We start from the raw sequence: 19,308 nt of genomic DNA, 5'->3' as shown, positions 1-19,308 counted from the left end.
GGACCCTCTCCAGGCTATTAATATCTGCCCTCAGTCACTGGCTTTACTACTCTGGCGGAGAAAATTGTGCGGGAGCCCACGCCAATTTTTTCCGCCATTTAACCCTTTATTTTAAGAGCTAGAACGGCCAAATTTTGCAGATACACACTACTGACATTAGTAGTGTGGAATCTGCAAAAAAAATGGAGAGAAGACATGGTTTACTGTATGTAAACCATGTCTCAAATCATGTCGGGTTTTAGGAAGGAGAAGGAAAAAGCCGGTAATTGAATTACCGGCTTTCAAGCTGTCTAGCGCTGGAATAAATATTAATATATATACATATATGTGTCTCACTGACATATATATATATATATACCTATTCTATGTGTAGACATTTATTCTACCTATTCTACTGGAAGCTGTCAGTGTGATTTTACTGTACACCGCACTGAATTACCGGCTTTTCTCTCTAACAGCGCTGCGTATTTCTCGCAAGTCACACTGCTTGTCCGTGTGTAATCCGTATTTTTCACGCTTCCATAGACTTTCATTGGCGTATTTCTTGCGCAGTACGGTGACAAACGCATCATGCTGCGATTTTGTACGGCCGTAGAAAGCCGTATAATACTGATCAGTAAAATACGGCAAATAGGAGCAGGGGCATAGAGAATAATTGTGCCGTATTTTTTGCGAGTTTTACGGACGTAGATTCTGCGCTCTTACGTCCGTAAAACTCGCATGTGTGACGCCGGCCTTAGCCAAAAATTCTCTGGAAGAGATATATGTAGGACGCAGGTTAACAAGAAAGGAAGAGTCCTTGATGAATCACTTTTCTGTAGAAGCGTTTGCTCGCCTTAGACAGTATCAAAGATGCTTTCCATGTGCCAAAATGAACACGTCTATGTTTGGTTGCCAAGAAAATAACGATAGAGAACTTGGTTTTGTGAGTGGCTATTTTTCATTTTTAGGAAGGTTATTGAGGAGGGTTTTTTTTTAACTCCTTGCTCTCCAACTTTAGGAACAAGTCAATTCTTGTCTATCCAGTTACAGAACTGAAATGTGTTAATGCACCATGATACAAAACTAAGAAGGTCAATCAGCTGATGGCTTGGCCATGACCAGACTTGAAAAAATCAACAAATAATATATTTCCAGGGCCACTCTTTGATGTCATTTATACTTGCTTTCAGAAAAGATTATTGAGTTGATGGTTCTTTATTTTAATCCGGATTTCACATTGGCCAGAAAACTGATCCACTACGGTGGAGCTCCCAGGAAAATGAACCGTGCCGCCATAGCGAGGAGCATCTCCAATCATATGAGCTAGTTGGTAGAACTAGGGCTCGCTCCTGCCATTGTACTTTGTCATGTATGTCTGATCATTGGTTGTCAGCATGGGCCGGTCGGCTCCTCCCCAGTAAAATCACATTCAGACACTATAAAGAGCTGTATCTGCTAGTTCACCTGTTACGCACTGTCTGTGCCTGAGGACTCGGATGTACTGCTGATCTGTATGGGATTATACGTCTGCTGCCGTGATGGTAAAAAATCAGGAAACGCCAGGCCCAAACAATCTGCCAGATGAACTGATATTTTTTGTGAACGGGAAAAAGGTAAAAAAAAATAACCCCAATTTTTTTTTTTTTTTTTACTTTAATTAAGTTGGATTACTTTTTCATTAGTAATTAAAATATTCTCTTTGAACGTAAAGCTAAAAATAAGGAATCGATTTAAAAAAAAAAAAATGCTTTTGATTTCTCTTTTTAGTTTAAATTCAAATTTATTTTTTTTTTCCTTTATTTTTTTATGTAAGTTGATAACATGGTCCTGCAATAAAACAATCAATATTCATTCCAACAGGGCATAAAATGCAACAGATTTTCTATCTGTACAGTAGCGGCGCTATGCACTCACGATGCAAAAAAAATAAAAATATTTGCAGGGTAAATTGATAAGTGCTGTGAATTTCGGATCCGCAGCTTGTTAGTTTATACTGTGAGTCCATAGTTTACCTTCTGCAATGCGCTGGGTGAATTGACAGCTGTTCTGCACAAATTTTCAAAGCAATATCTGCAGCATTTCAATTATGATCTACGTTTGCACAATGAGTTTTTGGTGAGTTTTTATGCTGCATATTTTTTTTAAAAAATGCCAGTAACCTATTTTACTTAATGGGTGCAGAAAATCTGTCACATCAAGCGTTCAACGTGGGAACATAGCCTGATAAACATTAACTGCAGGTCTACAATGAAAATACATGTGTGAAGGTAATAATTATGAAGCGATACTTTTATCAATTGAAAAAATGTAAGAAAACAAATTTTTCACATTTTTTAATATTTAAATTGCATTTCGAAATATAATTTTAATATTTAGATTTTTTAAGAATTTTAATATATTCATTCACTTTTATTGCAATTTTAATTAACCTGACATTGCAATAAATTATTTTGAAGCTTTCACAATTCTGAAACATTATTCTGCATGAAAAAAAAAAGTTATTTTGATTGTTAAGAACTAAAATGTAATTGCTTTTGATGGTAATATGATATTGCATTAAGCAGAGATTTATATTTTGTGATACATATGGTCATACATTGAGAGATGTGATACTTTTATAAATTGTAAAAATGTAAAAAAACACATTTTTCAATTTTTGTAATATTTAATTGCATTTCGAAATATAATTTTAATATTTTCATTTTTTTTTATAATTTCACTTTTATTGCAATTTTAATTAACCTGACATTGCAATAAATTATTTTGTCACTATCACAATTCTGAAATATTATTCTGCATGAAAAAAAGTTATTTTGGTTGTTATGAACTTGAATGTAATTGCATTTGATGGGAATATTATATTGCATTAAGCAGAGATTTTTATATGTTGTGATACATACGGTTGAGAGACTCCATTGGATCCCAGAGTAAAAATTATTCAGAAAAAAACATATATGCATTAGCATGTAAAAGTTTGGGCACCCCTTGTGAAAATTACTTTTATTGTGAACAGTTAAGCAAGTTGAAGATGAAATGATTTCTAAAGGTAGGTGCACACAGTAAGCGCTGTGCTCCAGATGTCCAAGAAATCCCAGGTTTCCAGCTTCATAAAAACCCAGCCTCCTCTAACCTTGTGCCAAAAACAGCAGCCATAGGATCTTCTAAGCATCTGCCGAGCACTGTGAGAATGAAAATGATGGAGGCCACAAAGCAAACGAAGGCTATAAGAAGATGGCAAAGTGTTTTCAAGTTTCCCTTTCCTCAGTTTCAAATATAATTAAGAAATGGCAGTTACCAGGAACAGTGGAGATCAAGATAAGGTCTGGAAGACCAAGCAAAATTTCAATGAGGGCTGCTTGTAAGATTGTTAGAGAGGCAAATCAGAACCCCCGCTTGACTGCCAAAGACCTTCAGAAAGATATAGCAGACTCTGGAGTTGTGGTACATTGTTCTACTGTTCAGAGACACTTGCAATATGGCCTTCATGGAAGAGTCATCAAAAGAAAACCTCTCCTGTGTCCTCACCATAAAATTCAGCATCAGAAGTGTGCAAGAGAACATCTAAACAAGCCTGGTGCTTTTTGGAAACAAGTGCTATGGACTGATGAGGCTAAAACAGAAATCTTTGGTAACAATTCTTAACCCCTTCATGACCCAGCCTATTTTGACCTTAAAGACCTTGCCGTTTTTTGCAATTCTGACCAGTGTCCCTTCATGAGGTAATAACTCAGGAACGCTTCAATGGATCCTAGCGGTTCTGAGATTGTTTTTTCGTGACATATTGGGCTTCATGTTAGTGGTAAATTTAGGTCAATAAATTCTGTGTTTATTTGTGATAAAAACGGAAATTTGGCGAAAATTTTGAAAATTTCGCAATTTTCACATTTTGAATTTTTATTCTGTTAAACCAGAGAGTTATGTGACACAAAATAGTTAATAAATAACATTTCCCACACGTCTACTTTACATCAGCACAATTTTGGAAACAAAATTTTTTTTTGCTAGGAAGTTATAAGGGTTAAAATTTGACCAGCGATTTCTCATTTTTACAGCGAAATTTACAAAACCATTTTTTTTAGGGACCACCTCACATTTGAAGTCAGTTTGAGGGGTCTATATGGCTGAAAATACCCAAAAGTGACACCATTCTAAAAACTGCACCCCTCAAGGTGCACAAAACCACATTCAAGAAGTTTATTAACCCTTCAGGTGCTTCACAGCAGCAGAAGCAACATGGAAGGAAAAAATGAACATTTAACATTTTAGTCACAAAAATGATTTTTCAGCAACAATTTTTTTATTTTCCCAATGGTAAAAGGAGAAACTGAACCACGTACGTTGTTGTCCAATTTGTCCTGAGTACGCTGATACCTCATATGTGGGGGTAAACCACTGTTTGGGCGCACGGCAGGGCTTGGAAGGGAAGGAGCGCCATTTGACTTTTTGAATGAAAAATTGGCTGCACTCTTTAGCGGACACCATGTCACATTTGGAGAGCCCCCGTGTGCCTAAAAATTGGAGCTCCCCCACAAGTGACCCCATTTTGGAAACTAGACGCCCCAAGGAACTTATCTCGATGCATAGTGAGCCCTTTAAACCCCCAGGTGCTTCACAAATTGATCCGTAAAAATGAAAAAGTACTTTTTTTTCACAAAAAAATTCTTTTAGCCTCAATTTTTTCATTTTCACATGGACAACAGGATAAAATGGATCCTAAAATTTGTTTGGCAATTTCTCCTGAGTACACCGATACTTCACATGTGGGGGTAAACCACTGTTTGGGCACATGGTAAGGCTCGGAAGGGAAGGAGCGCCATTTGACTTTTTGAATGAAAAATTAGCTCCAATTGTTAGCGGACACCATGTCGCATTTGGAGAGCCCCTGTGTGCCTATGCAATGGAGCTCCCCCACAAGTGACCCCATTTTGGAAACTAGACCCCCCAAGGAACTTATCTAGATGCATACTGAGCACTTTAAACCCCCAGGTGCTTCACAGAAGTTTATAATGCAGAGCCATGAAAATAAAAAATAATTTTTCTTTTCTCAAAAATGATTTTTTAGCCTGGAATTTCCTATTTTGCCAATGGTAATAGGAGAAATTGGACCACAAATGTTGTTGTCCAGTTTGTCCTGAGTATGCAGATACCCCATATGTGGGGGTAAACCACTGTTTGGGCGCACGGCAGGGCTCAGAAGGGAAGGCACGCCATTTGGCTTTTTAAATGGAAAATTATCTCCAATCATTAGCGGACACCATGTCGCGTTTGGAGAGCCCCTGTGTGCCTAAACATTGGAGATCCCCCACAAATTACCCCATTTTTGGAAACTAGACCCCCAAAGGAACTAATCTAGATGTGTAGTGAGCACTTTGAACCCTCAAGTGCTTCACAGAAGTTTATAACGCAGAGCCATGAAAATAAAAAAAAAAAATTATTTTCTCAAAAATGAATTTTAGCCCGCAATTTTTTATTTTCCCAAGGGTAACAGGAGAAATTTGACCCCAAAAGTTGTTGTCCAGTTTCTCCTGAGTACGCTGATACCCCATATGTGGGGGTAAACCACTGTTTAGGCACATGCTGGGGCTCGGAAGTGAAGTAGTGACGTTTTGAAATGCAGACTTTGATGGAATGCTCTGTGGGCGTCACGTTGCGTTTGCAGAGCCCCTGATGTGGCTAAACAGTAGAAACCCCCCACAAGTGACCCCATTTTGGAAACTAGACCCCGAAAGGAACTTATCTAGATGTGAGGTGAGCACTTTGAACCCCCAAGTGCTTCACAGAAGTTCATAACACAGAGCAGTGAAAATAATAAATACGTTTTCTTTCCTCAAAAATAATTTTTTAGCCCAGAATTTTTTATTTTCCCAAGGGTTACAGGAGAAATTGGACCACAAAAGTTGTTGTCCAGTTTCTCCTGAGTACGCTGATGCCCCATGTGTGGGGGTAAACCACTGTTTGGGCACACGTGGGGGCTCAGAAGGGAAGTAGTGACTTTTGAAATGCAGACTTTGATGGAATGGTCTGCGGGCGTCACGTTGCGTTTGCAGAGCCCCTGGTGTGCCTAAACAGTAGAAACCCCCCACAAGTGACCCCATTTTGGAAACTAGACCCCCCAAGGAACTTATCTAGATATGTGGTGAGCACTTTTAACCCCCAAGTGCTTCACAGACGTTTACAACGCAGAGCCGTGAAAATAAAAAATCATTTTTCTTTCCTCAAAAATGATGTTTTAGCAAGCAATTTTTTATTTTCTCAAGGGTAACAGGAGAAATTGGACCCCAGTAATTGTTGCGCAGTTTGTCCTGAGTATGCTGGTACCCCATATGTGGGGGTAAACCACTGTTTGGGCACACGTCGGGGTTCGGAAGTGAGGGAGCACCATTTGAATTTTTGAATACAAGATTGGCTGGAATCAATGGTGGCGCCATGTTGCGTTTGGAGACCCCCTGAAGTGCCTAAACAGTGGAAACCCCTCAATTCTACCTCCAACACACCCCTAACCCTTATCCCAACTGTAGCCGTAACCCTAATCACAACCCTAACCCCAACACACCCCTAACCACAACCCTAACCCCAACACACCCCTAACCCTAACCACAACCCTAATTCCAACCCAACTCTAAGGCTATGTGCCAACGTTGCGGATTCGTATGAGATTTTTCAGCATCATTTTTGAAAAATCCGCGGGTAAAAGGCACTGCGTTTTACCTGTGGATTTACCGTGGATTTCCAGTGTTTTTTGTGCGGATTTCACCTGTGGATTCCTATTGAGGAACAGGTGTAAAACGCTGCGGAATCCGCACAAAGAATTGGCATGCTGCGGAAAATACAACGCAGCGTTCCCGCGCGGTATTTTCTGCACCATGGGCACAGCGGATTTGGTTTTCCATATGTTTACATGGTACTGTAAACCTGATGGAACACTGCTGCGGATCCGCAGCGGCCAATCCGCACCGTGTGCACATAGCCTAATTCTAAAGGTATGTGCACACGCTGCGGAAAACGCTGCGGATCCGCAGCAGTTTCCCATGAGTTTACAGTTCAATGTGAACCTAGGGGAACCAAAAATCGCTGTACACATGCTGCGGAAAAACTGCACGGAAACGCAGCGGTTTACATTCCGCAGCATGTCACTTCTTTCTGCGGATTCCGCAGCGGTTTTACAACTGCTCAAATAGAAAATCGCAGTTGTAAAACCGCAGTGAAATGCGCAGAAAAACCGCGGTAAATCCACGATAAATCGGCAGCGGTTTAGCACTGTGGATTTTTCAAATCCGCTGCGGAAAAATCCGCATAGGACCAGAATACGTGTGCACATACCGAAACCCTAACCCTAGCCCTAACCCTAGCCCTAACCCTACCCCTAACCCTACCCCTAACCCTAACCCTAACCCTAACCCTAGCCCTACCCCTAACCCTAACCCTAGCCCTAACCCTACCCCTAACCCTAACCCTACCCCTAACCCTACCCCTAACCCTAACCCTAGTTCTTACCCCAACCTTAGTGAAAAAAAAAAAAATTCTTTATTTTTTTTATTGTCCCTATCTATGGGGGTGACAAAGGGGGGGGGGGGTCATTTACTATTTTTTTTATTTTGATCACTGAGATAGGTTATATCTCAGTGATCAAAATTCACTCTGGAACGAATCTGCCGGCCGGCAGATTCGGCGGGCGCACTGCACATGCGCCCGCCATTTTGGAAGATGGCGGCGCCCAGGAAAGAAGACGGACGGACCTCGGGCGGCCAGGTAAGTATAAGGGGGGGGAGATCAGGGCACGGGGGGGGGGCGTCGGAGCACGGGGGGGTGGATCGGATCATGGGGGGGGGTGGATCGGATCATGGGGGGTGGGTGGATCGGAACACGGGAGGGAGGATTGGAGCACGGGGAAGGATTGGAGCACGGGGTGAGGGATCGCTGTGCGGGGGGGTGGATCGGAGCACGGGGGGGTCGCTGTGTGCGGGGGGGGGATCGGAGTGCGGGGGGGTTTGATTGGAGCGCGGGGGGTGTGATTGGTGCACGGGGAAGCGGACAGGAGGACGGGGGAGCGGAGCACAGGACGGAGGGGAGCGGACCACAGATCGGGGGGCTGGGGGGGCGATCGGAGGAGTGGGGTGGGTGCACATAAGTGTTTCCAGCCATAGCCGATGATATTGCAGCATCGGCCATGGCTGGATTGTAATATTTCACCAGTTTTTTAGGTGAAATATTACAAATCGCTCTGATTGGCAGTTTCACTTTCAACAGCCAATCAGAGCGATCGTAGCCACGAGGGGGTGAAGCCACCCCCCCTGGGCTAAACTACCACTCCCCCTGTCCCTGCAGATCGGGTGAAATGGGAGTTAACCCTTTCACCCGGCCTGCAGGGACGCGATCTTTCCATGACGCATATGCTGCGTCATGGGTCGGAATGGCACCGACTTTCATGACGCAGCGTATGCGTCAAAGGTCGGGAAGGGGTTAAAGGGATGTGTGGAAAAAAAAAGGGCACAGAATTTCACAAAAGCAACATCTCGCCAACCATTAAGCATGGGGGTGGATCATTGATGCTTTGTGGTTGTGTTGCAGCCAATGGCACAGGGAACATTTCACGGGTAGAGGGAAGAATGGATTCAATGAAACTTCAACACATTCTTGATGCAAACATAATCCCATCTGTGAAAAATCTGAAGGTGAGAAGAGGAAGAGGATGGCTTCTACAAATGGATAATGATCCTAAACACACAGCAAAATCCACAATAGAAGACCTCAAAAGCCGCAAGTTGAAGGTTTTACAATGGCCCTCACAGTCCCCTGATCTGAACATCATTGAAAATATATGTCTAGACCTCAAAATAGTAGAGGAAGCAAGACGCCCCAGGAATCTCACAGAACTGGAAGAATTCTCCAAGGAAGAATGGATGAAAATGCCTCAAACAACAAGTGAAAGACTCTTGTCTGGGTACAAAAAGTGTTTACAAGCTGTGATACTTATTAGGTACTAACCATGCAAAGTTCCCAAACTTTTGCATTGGCCAATTTTCCTTTCTGTAATTTTTGAAATGTAAAAGATTACCCTATATAAGAAAAAAATTATATATACCGTACTTTTTTTTTGCATTAAATAATAAGGAAATGTGTCGTCTTTAACTTTAGCCCATTTAGAGATTATTTAATCTTCAACTTGCTGAACTGTTCACAATAACAATAATTTTTACCAGGGGTGCCCAAACTTTTACATACCACTGTAAATACATACTGGGTCAAGCATGTGCCACAGGGACTCTCTGTCGAGCCCATTGGGTCACTGAGATTTTATGTATGCACTTTCTCAATGCAAATGCTGAGCAAACCTCTGTAAACAGATTGCACTGAATGTGAAACTATTTTATGTGGTTGCAATTATTTATTCCCTGTAAGTTTATAGAACTTTTTGCAATTTGTTTTAAAGGGGTTGTCCACCTCTGCAAACACTTTTTTATTTTTACTTTAATGGACGTATTTGGGGATGAAACACATTTTTTTAAAATTGGATTTCATCAACCATTTGTACCATTTGTTTTTTAAACCTCAGTGTTTGATTAATGCATGCGTTGCTGGCTGCAGAATAGTATTTCAGAGGTTGTTCTGAAGGTTTGACGGGAGAGTTTGTAGCCCTGTCTTTTTTTCTGACCAGTTCAAAGCTAATGTGACCACAAACCACATGAAAGTTAAAAGTGCACAGAAACAAAGAGCCTGTAAAACCAAGTGGTGAAACATTTTTAAAGGGAACCTGTCAGCAGGATTGTGCTCAGTAACCTACAGACAGTGTCAGGTCGGCGCCATTGTACTGATTACAATGATACCTGGTGATGAAATCCGTCTTGTGTATATAGAGGTGATCCGATAGCTGCTACTGCGTAAGCGCCAGTGGCGCCATGTTAGAAGAGGACATTTTTTCTTCTCTAGCAAGTCGGCGCCACCAGCGCCTGAGCAATAGCAGCTGCTGGCGATTTCCAATAGCTGCTACTGCGCATGCGCCAGTGGTGCCATCTTGCAGGAGGACATTTTTTTTCTTCTCTAGTAAGTCGGCGCCGCCAGCGCCTGAGCAATAGCAGCTGCTGGTGATTGACAATAGCTGCTATTGCGCATGCGCCAGTGGTGCCATCTTGGAGAAGGACATTTTGTTTCTTCTCTAGTAAGTCGGCGCCACCAGCGCCTGCGCAATAGCAGCTGCTGGCGATCGCCAATAGCCGCTACTGCGCAGGCGCCAGTTGTGCCATCTTGGAGGACATTTTTTTCTCTAGCAAGATGGCACCACCAGCGCATGCGCAGTAGCGGCAGCTATCGGATCACCTCTATATACACCGATAGCTGCTACTGCGCAGGCGCAGCGGGTGCCATTTTCAAATGGAATTTTTTTGGGGGGGAATATCAGGAGAACCTCAACCAGATTAATTATATGCACAGTACATATGCGATTATGCTGTAGCCCAGGTGCCACGGCCAGCGCCTGCCTGCAGAAGTTTTTTTTTTTTCAATATATATATAAAATATTCGTTATGTAAACTAGGGGGCCAGTCAGTGAGGGCTCAGTGACCTGTTAGAAGCCATACACATGAATACCTAATCAGAGCACCACATGAAGACCCCCCACAGGCCGCCCTGGAGCACGAGCATATGATTAGCTCAAAACTGAAAATAAAGATAAATATATATTATTAAGTTATATTAGACCACTAAATGGTATCAATAACATTTTTTTTAAGTTATCCCGCAAAAAACAAGAGCCCAACCAAAATGCCAAGAACAATGGTGCAGTTTGTGACTGTTCCCAAACCCCCAGTAAACAAAAAAATGTATGCAAATTTTGCAATACATTATAATGTTTACCCCATAGACACCGCGTCCCATAAAAAATTGCCCTAATATGTCAAAGTAGACATTAAATAAGAAAACAGAATAGACTTTCTAAATATGGAGATGAAAATTGAATGAAATGACTGCGTTCTTAAGGGTTAATATTCTAATTTCTGTATGGTAGAATAGGAAATTAGGCTACTTTCACACTAGCGGCGGAATCTCCTCGTCGCAATGCGCCGGGCAGAGATTCCGACGCTAGCGTTTGACGCACTGCACAACGGGTGCAGCGGATGCATTTCTCCGGCGCATCCGCTGCCCCATTGTGAGGTGCAGAGAGGTGGGGGCGGAGTTCTGGCCGCGCATGCGCAGTCGGAAAAAGCGGTCCGTCAGGAGCAAAAAACGTAACATGTAACGTTTTTTGCTCCCGGTGGTCCGCCACAACACGGCGCAACCGTCGTACGACGGTTGTAACGTGTGGCAAAGCGTCGCAATGCGTCGCTAATGATAAACAACTTTGCAGGATGCGTTTTTTGCCATAAACGACGCATTGGGACGTCTGGCAAAAAACACCAGTGTGAAAGTAGCCTTATTGTTACTTTATATAACGTTTAACCAATTCTTGGACATCCCTACATTCAGCACCAGCGATGTATCTTGGTACAATGTCGATAAATAAGGGAACAGCCCCAATGTGTCCCGTCCTGCACTGGCAGCAGAGCCGAGTAGTTTACGGTTTATCCAGGTCTTCAGCCTCTAATGTCAATATCGCATGTTCCAAATTCACTGAAAGCAAACAGAGACCTTGGACAGTGAGGGATGGATAGAGAAAGTACACTAGAAAGTTATCACAAATACCATGGGGAGGCTTAGTATTAAGAAATCCCTTCTGTGTTTGGAAGGGGCAGTTGCAGGAAAGATTGTGCATTGTGGGCCAATTATAAGGGCTCTTATATCTGATGGATAGGGATCAGGCAGACGGCTGTAGAAAGCTTACCTAGATCGGACTGGCCGGAGGCTCTCCCGACCAGAGCGTGACAGCTGCACAGAAACACATGGAGCTGTCGCGCTTGGGTCGGCCGGTCCATGCAGTCCGGTCCGATCTCAGTCCAATTTATATGGTCATCTGACTGCGTCCTTACACTGTGCAGAAACCTCTTGATCCTCAGGAGTGGCTGCAAACAGAAAAGGGTCACCGTGTAAGAACAAAATTTGGCTCCCTTGCAGTCCACTAGATCATCATAATGCACAATATCACCTGTTTTGGAGCAGAAGTGGGCCCCCTTACCTTTGGGGCCCTTGTGCAGCTGCCCGGGTTGCACAACATATTGTATGTCTGTCTATGTTGAACCATTGAGGATGGGAGGTGGTAGTGTCACTCTGCTAGAATACATACAAGTAGCTTTTTTTGGGCCAGTAGATGACTTCAGGTAACAGATGCCTCCATGTCTCAAGGAAGCTACTAAAATAAATGCATCTATGTTTTGAGGAGACAGTTCGCCATTTGACTCCAGGAAGATATTTTGCACTGACAAGTTCTATTTTAATTGGGCACTTAATGAAAGTGGTTGTCCAGTACCTATATACTAAGGGTCTTCAGTATCAGTTTGCTGGGGATTTGATCCCCCACCAATCGGCTTTTATCTGGTCTTGCTGCCGCCAGATGTACACAGAACAGCACAGCGCCATTCTCTGGGTAGTGGCTGTTCTCAGTACTGCAGCTTAGCCCCTATAGAAGTGAATGTGATCTGAGCTGCAGTGTATACAGCACAGCGCCATTCTCTGGGTAGTGGCTGTTCTCAGTACTGCAGCTTAGCCCCTATAGAAGTGAATGTGATCTGAGCTGCAGTGTATACAGCACAGCGCCATTCTCTGGGTAGTGGCTGTTCTCAGTACTGCAGCTTAGCCCCTATAGAAGTGAATGTGATCTGAGCTGCAGTGTATACAGCACAGCGCCATTCTCTGGGTAGTGGCTGTTCTTAGTACTGCAGCTTATCCCCTATAGAAGTGAATGTGATCTGAGCTGCAGTGTATACAGCACAGCGCCATTCTCTGGGTAGTGGCTGTTCTCAGTACTGCAGCTTAGCCCCTATAGAAGTGAATATGATCTGAGCTGCAGTGTATACAGCACAGCGCCATTCTCTGGGTAGTGGCTGTTCTCAGTACTGCAGCTTAGCCCCTATAGAAGTGAATGTGATCTGAGCTGCAGTGTATACAGCACAGCGCCATTCTCTGGGTAGTGGCTGTTCTCAGTACTGCAGCTTAGCCCCTATAGAAGTGAATGTGATCTGAGCTGCAGTGTATACAGTGTAGGGAGCTGCTCTTTTTCGGGCTTTGTACAGTGTGACTGTATGGCCGCAGTGGGAACGGTAAACTCCAATCTGAGGATAGACCATCAATGTATAAGTCCCCCGGACAACCCCTCTGAAATTCCGAATTTACTGATTTTACATAGATGTTACCGAAATTTGCAGTTAAAAATGGTGGAACAAGCACAACTTACTGCGGGCAATGAAACCTGGGCCAAGCGTGTTTACCAATGTCAAGTTTAATACGTGCATCTTCTTGAGGTCGCTATTTAATACGTTACGCATTGTACAATTCCTCTTACAAAACATCTTTTTACTGTTTGTTTTTTTAAGAATTTCACCTTGAATGCCTTCTGCTCTAGTCACATCCAGAGCTGCATTTAGCGTTCTGCAGTCGTATCTCAGTGATGCACCTTGCTGGTTCAGTATCTGGTGGATTGTGGGAGTTGTAGTGCTTGCGCTATTTTCTATACATGAATCGCAGACAGAGTTTCTTTTACATGTGGCCACCTTTGCTTTGCTGGAGGGTTTATCTTAATGTCATGTCCAGTGTCTTATGCAATTGTATATATTTACTTGATCGATTTGAACCGTGAGCCTTTTTTTTCTGTCAATCAGCAACAACTATGTACATATAATCCGTGCAAAAGAATTTAACCCTTTTTGAGTTAGTGCCATATTTGTAATATTAATATCGCTTTATTGCTTGAATTTATATGGAATCTCTTTGAAACTTTTCCATTACTTTTCGTATTCTAGTACAAAAAATATTATTATGACGGTGCTAATTTCTTTATCTCTTCTTAGGGAATCTGTCAGTATATTGTAGCATGTCAAAAACTGTATAGTGACAAACCATTATACCAGTTAGATTCTGCAAACTGGTCCTATATGTATGACAAATCCATATGACCCCTGTGTCCTCTACTAATAATGATTGTCTACCTCTGTCGGATAGCTTAGAGCTATAGAAATAGTTCGCTCAGTGTATTTCTGCCATATCCTATGACTAAGGGCACTGGGACGCCAGAAACGCGTCAGGTTCTTAGATATACATTTTGGATTCCATGTTTTTAATGAAATTTTAATAAAGCATTAACTCATTTTTACACATTGTGAACGGATGCACCCCTCATTTCCCTATCCTTGAGTATTTTTTATATACAGGGTGGGCCATTTATATGCATACACCTGGGTGGGCCATTTATAAAGTTGGCTCCAAAATGGCCGCCGTGTTCACCACCCATCTTGAAAAGTTTTCCCCCTCCCATATACTAATGTGCCACAAACAGGAAGTTGATATCACCAACCCTTCCCACTTTATTTAGGTGTAACCATATACATGGCCCACCCAGGTCTATACATATAAATGGCCCACCCTGTACGAAACCTCCATTAACCCCTTCACACTTCAGCCACTTTTCATGTTTGCACTTTTGTTTTTGCTCTCCTTCTTCCACAGAGATCCATAACTTTTCTTTAATTTTTCCACCAAAGAGTGTGACTCCGGCCATACACAATTCATTTTATCAAATAATGTACTGAAAAAATGGTAAAAAAAAAAAAGTTCCAAGTGCAGTAAAATGGTGAAAAGAAAAACAATGCAAATCCACCTGTAAAAGCCAAACTGCAAAGTTTTGAATGAATTTCAGCGGAGGAAATTATTTGTAACACAAATTACAAGGACTTATGTAAGGAAAAAAAAGCCCCCCCCGTGCCATCATGTGTATGACCAGCAGGTGGCATATATCCATCCCTTTTATCCCATGTATATCGCTTACAAAAGTTTTACTGTTTTCTGCAAGTTTTGAGTCTTGAATTTTTACCTGTTGAAATATTGCCTTTTGTACATTTCTTCTTATTTATTTTTGTAGGTTATCGAGAAAAATGCGGATCCTAAGATGACATTATTAACTTATCTTCGAAGGAAATGTATCCACATTGCATGTATATTTGAGTTTTTACATATATATGGAGCAAAAAGGAGGGAATTATGACATTTGCAGTGCCCGTGTGATAGCCCCTAAACAGTTTTGCTACAGAGAGCGTCTCTTGTACAGGAGATGGACCCCAAAATCTGCGGCCCCCGATTCATCATTATCTTTGTGCCTTTTTGACTTTTATGTTTGCACCTTATTTAATTTACTTTTATTTGGTTTCCCTTTTTTTTTGCCATCATGTGGGTTTCCTTATCCAAATGTTTTAGCCTAATTCATCATTTGCAACTTTTTGAAATATTTCTAAATTTTTGCGCTATTGTTCTGTGGCAAAGAACAAAATCCATTCAACATTTTCAAGTATAATGGTACTTTTTTTTCTAAGAGGGTGAAAAAGAGGTAAAAGACAAATAAAAAAAGCATATTTGATTTTGCGCAAAAATTCATCAACCTGCACGTGCTCCATTATGAAGAATTTGGCGCAAAGAATGACAGCGAATGACAGAAGACAAAAAAGTAATAAGCAATTGATGAATCGAGGCTGTTGATTTCAGCGTGTACCATGTAATACATAATTTCTCCTGTGGGGGTGCTGTGGGGAAATGAAACAAATTCTCCTACAGGTCACAGGTGATTTGCTGGGGCTTTACCCCCTTTTACAGTGTCCAATTTAAATTTTTTCTTCCAAGAGCCATAGCTTTTTTTTTAATTATTTTTGACTCCACATAGCCATATAGGCTCTTGGGTTTTTTTGTGGGACAAGCTTAGGTTTTGAATGACCCCATTCATTTTACCATAAAATGTATTAAAAATCAAGGAAAAAAAATTCCAAGTGCGGTGAAATGGTTAAAACAAATTCCTCCATTGTTTGGGGGTTTTATTTTTATGGCCAGTGCGATTGCAGCGATACTAAACGTGTCTAAATATTTTTATTATTTTAATCTTTTAAAATTTCGAGGGAAATATGGGAAATAAAATATACATATATTTTTTGTCAGTGGGTTTTTTTTTTTTTTTGTGCCGTTCAGCAGTCATTTTTACTTATGCCATTTAGTAGTAAATACTGTTTTGATCGCTTTATTACCTTTCTTTGGGGAGGTGAGGCGACGGAAAAACATCAATTCTGGCATTTTGTTGTTTTTTTTTCTTTACAGGATCTACTTAATGGGTTAAAAATATTATAATTTGATAGTTTGGACTTTTACAGGTATCAAATATGTTTATTTTTATTTATTTAAATGGGGGAAAAGCGGGATGCTTTGAATGGCACCAGCGCAGCTCCTGAGCCCCTCCACATAGTGATGGCACACTACTGCTGCACATGTACAGCAGGCATCACCGAGGGGTTAAATGGACTATGTTTGGTTATGTAATACTGATAGGACATATTAGTGTCAGATCTGTGGGGGTCTGACAACCAGCACCCCCCATAGTCAACTGTTTTACAGCTGAGGATATTGTAATGTATAAGAATTAGATCTGTCTCTTTAAGAAAGCGAGGGCGGGAGTTGAGAGGAGTTTCAGTTTCAGTTCTGGCCTGAGGAGGAAATCTTATGCTGCTGTATGTTGTGTGCTGGAGGAAATGAGAAGAATAAACTACAGTTAAAGCTTACTCTCTCTTAAATTCCTTACACCGTGTGGACATTACAACTGGCGACGAGGATGGGATGCGATCACCTGCTACTGTGAGTACTGACCCCTGCTTTACTGCTTCACACGCCAGCGCCACTGAGAGACTCCATCATGGCTGAATACTTGCACATGTTCCCACAGTTTGATATGACTGATGTCACTAATCTCTCTCATAACTGGAGAAAATGGTTAAATCGATTTGAGAATTTCCTGGAAGCAATAGATATAAAAGAGGAGAACAGAAAAAAAGCCGTGTTCCTGCATTGTGCGGGCACAGGAATCTATGACATATACAGCACATTACCAGCAGCGGAGACAGACACGTACAGCAAATGCTCCAAAGCTCTCACTGACTACTTCAACCCTAAACAAAACATCAGATATGAAAGATACAAGTTCAGGATTGCTAAGCAGCTTCCAGAAGAATCCATAGACACCTATGTCACCCGGGTGTGCATTTACTGACGTAGATGATGAAATCCTAACTCAAGTAATTGTCACCTGCTCGTCTAATACCATAAGGCGTAAAGCTCTGCAGCAGGATCTCTCTCTGCATGATTTACTCAAGATGGCCCGTGCTATAAAGATAGCAGATCGTCAGGCAAGTGCAATGGAGAGTGGGGATAATGTACATGTGCATAATCTCCAACATAACAGTGCACAAGGCAAGCAGGCCCCGCAACAGAAGAAATGTCATAGATGTGGACAAGATTTCCCTCACCACATGAACAAATGTCCAGCTATAGGACAAACTTGCAGTAAATGTGGAAAAGGGAACCATTTTGCAGTTGTCTGCAAATCAGCGCCCAACAAGTCTCCTCTGCCAATTATAAAACCTGCAAATATAAAAATGGTAAATCAGGATATAGAAGAAATGTCTGTGGCTGAGAACTGTGTGTTCACGACGTCTGCCACTGGCTCAGTGCAGTCTCCATGTATTACACTCACCATCTGCAACACGGATATCACCTTTACCATAGATACAGGAGCTTCGGTGGATATCATAGACAGCAATACTTATGAACAGTTGAAAACAAAGCCAGTCTTACAGCAAGTGCAGACTAAAATCTTTCCATATGGATCTAAAACACCTCTAGTTACAATGGGACAATTTGATGCTGAACTTAGCTATAAAGAAAATAGGCAGAAAACCACTTTTCACACATTACAAGGATCCGGAGGCTGTCGTCTTCTCAGCTATCACACTGCCTTGAAGCTAGGACTCATCCAGATTGTTCATACCATAACTGACCCTGCGGACCTGGATGTACAAGCCATGGTGAATAGTTTTCCCTCCCTATTTAGTGGATTAGGAAAATTAAAGGACTCTCAAGTGCATCTTCATGTGGATGACAGTGTCCGTCCAGTAGCCCAGGCTCACAGGCGTATTCCATTTCACCTGAGAAAGAAGGTAGAAAAGGAACTCCAATTACTCATGGATGATGATGTCATTGAAACTGTTTCTGGTCCCACTCCGTGGGTCTCTCCACTTGTGGTAGTTCCAAAACCAAGGACTCCAGAGCAGGTAAGACTGTGTGTTGACATGCGCCTGCCCAACACTGCTATTCAAAGGGAAAGACACATCTCACCCACAATTGATGACATTATTAATTTATTAAATGGAGCAACTGTTTTTTCAAAGCTCGACCTCAATAAGGGCTATCATCAATTAAAATTGAGTCCAGAATCCAGATACTTAACAACATTTTCCACCCATGTGGGTCTCAGAAGATACAAAAGATTGACGTTTGGGGTCTGCTCAGCAGCAGAAATTTTTCAAGATACGATAAGGAGTGTCATTCAACATATTCCAAATGCCTTTAATTACAGTGATGACATACTGGTTTTTGGGAAAACTCAAGCTGAACATAATCGTGCTCTATATGCTATCTTTGAATGTCTGCTCTCTGCTGGACTCACTTTAAACAAAGAAAAATGCGAATTTGATAAAAATTCATTGGAGTTTTATGGTCACATTTTCTTGGCGGAAGGAGTACGACCTGATCCCAAGAAAGTGGAATCCATCAGAGCAGCTTCAATTCCACAGGATGCCAGTGAAGTGCGCTCTTTTCTTGGAATGGCAAGTTACTGTGCTAGATATATTCCAAATTTTTCGACAATCAGCACTCCATTAAGGGAACTTACGAAACAAAATTGCGTTTTTCAATGGTCCCAAGACTGTCAGGCCTCTTTTGAAACAATCAAAAAGGAACTCTGCTCAACAACCACCATGGCCTATTTTGATCCAGCTCTTCGAACCGAACTGATTGTGGATGCTAGTCCCGTGGGACTGGGTGCAATTTTAGCACAATACAAGGATGACAATCAAAGTCCCCACATCATTTCTTATGCAAGTAAAAGCTTAACAAGCACTGAAAGAAAGTATTCACAACCTGAAAAAGAAAGCTTGGCAGTCGTCTGGGGATGTGAACACTTTCACTTATTTCTCTATGGCGCTCCCTTCACCATTGTCACAGATCATCAAGCTCTCCTTACAATTTTTGGAAATCCCCGAGCTAAAATGCCAGCACGGATTGAACGATGGGGTCTACGTCTACAGGACTATAATTACAAAATTGTTCACAAACCTGGAAAATACAGCAATCCGGCTGATTATCTCTCAAGACATC

At 41.8% G+C, this 19,308-nt stretch overlaps 1 protein-coding gene across 3 annotated transcripts in view; it reads left to right on the top strand.

Moving 5' to 3' along the window:
• The first annotated feature begins 1,448 nt into the window (after positions 1 to 1,448).
• The window catches only part of XDH (xanthine dehydrogenase), an 89,734-nt gene continuing 71,874 nt past the window's right edge, over positions 1,449 to 19,308 (top strand). For all 3 annotated transcript variants that reach the window (XM_069768385.1, XM_069768384.1, XM_069768383.1), the window contains exons 1-2: positions 1,449 to 1,595; positions 14,984 to 15,041. In XM_069768385.1, coding sequence (XP_069624486.1) covers positions 1,521 to 1,595; positions 14,984 to 15,041 — 133 coding nt within the window. In that variant the 5' untranslated portion in view covers positions 1,449 to 1,520. The remainder of the gene's footprint in view (positions 1,596 to 14,983; positions 15,042 to 19,308) is intronic.

The sequence above is a fragment of the Ranitomeya imitator genome, chromosome 5 (genome assembly GCF_032444005.1).
Source record: "Ranitomeya imitator isolate aRanImi1 chromosome 5, aRanImi1.pri, whole genome shotgun sequence".
Classification (NCBI taxonomy): Eukaryota; Metazoa; Chordata; class Amphibia; order Anura; family Dendrobatidae; genus Ranitomeya; species Ranitomeya imitator.
This window is presented reverse-complemented; position numbering and strand designations above follow the sequence as displayed.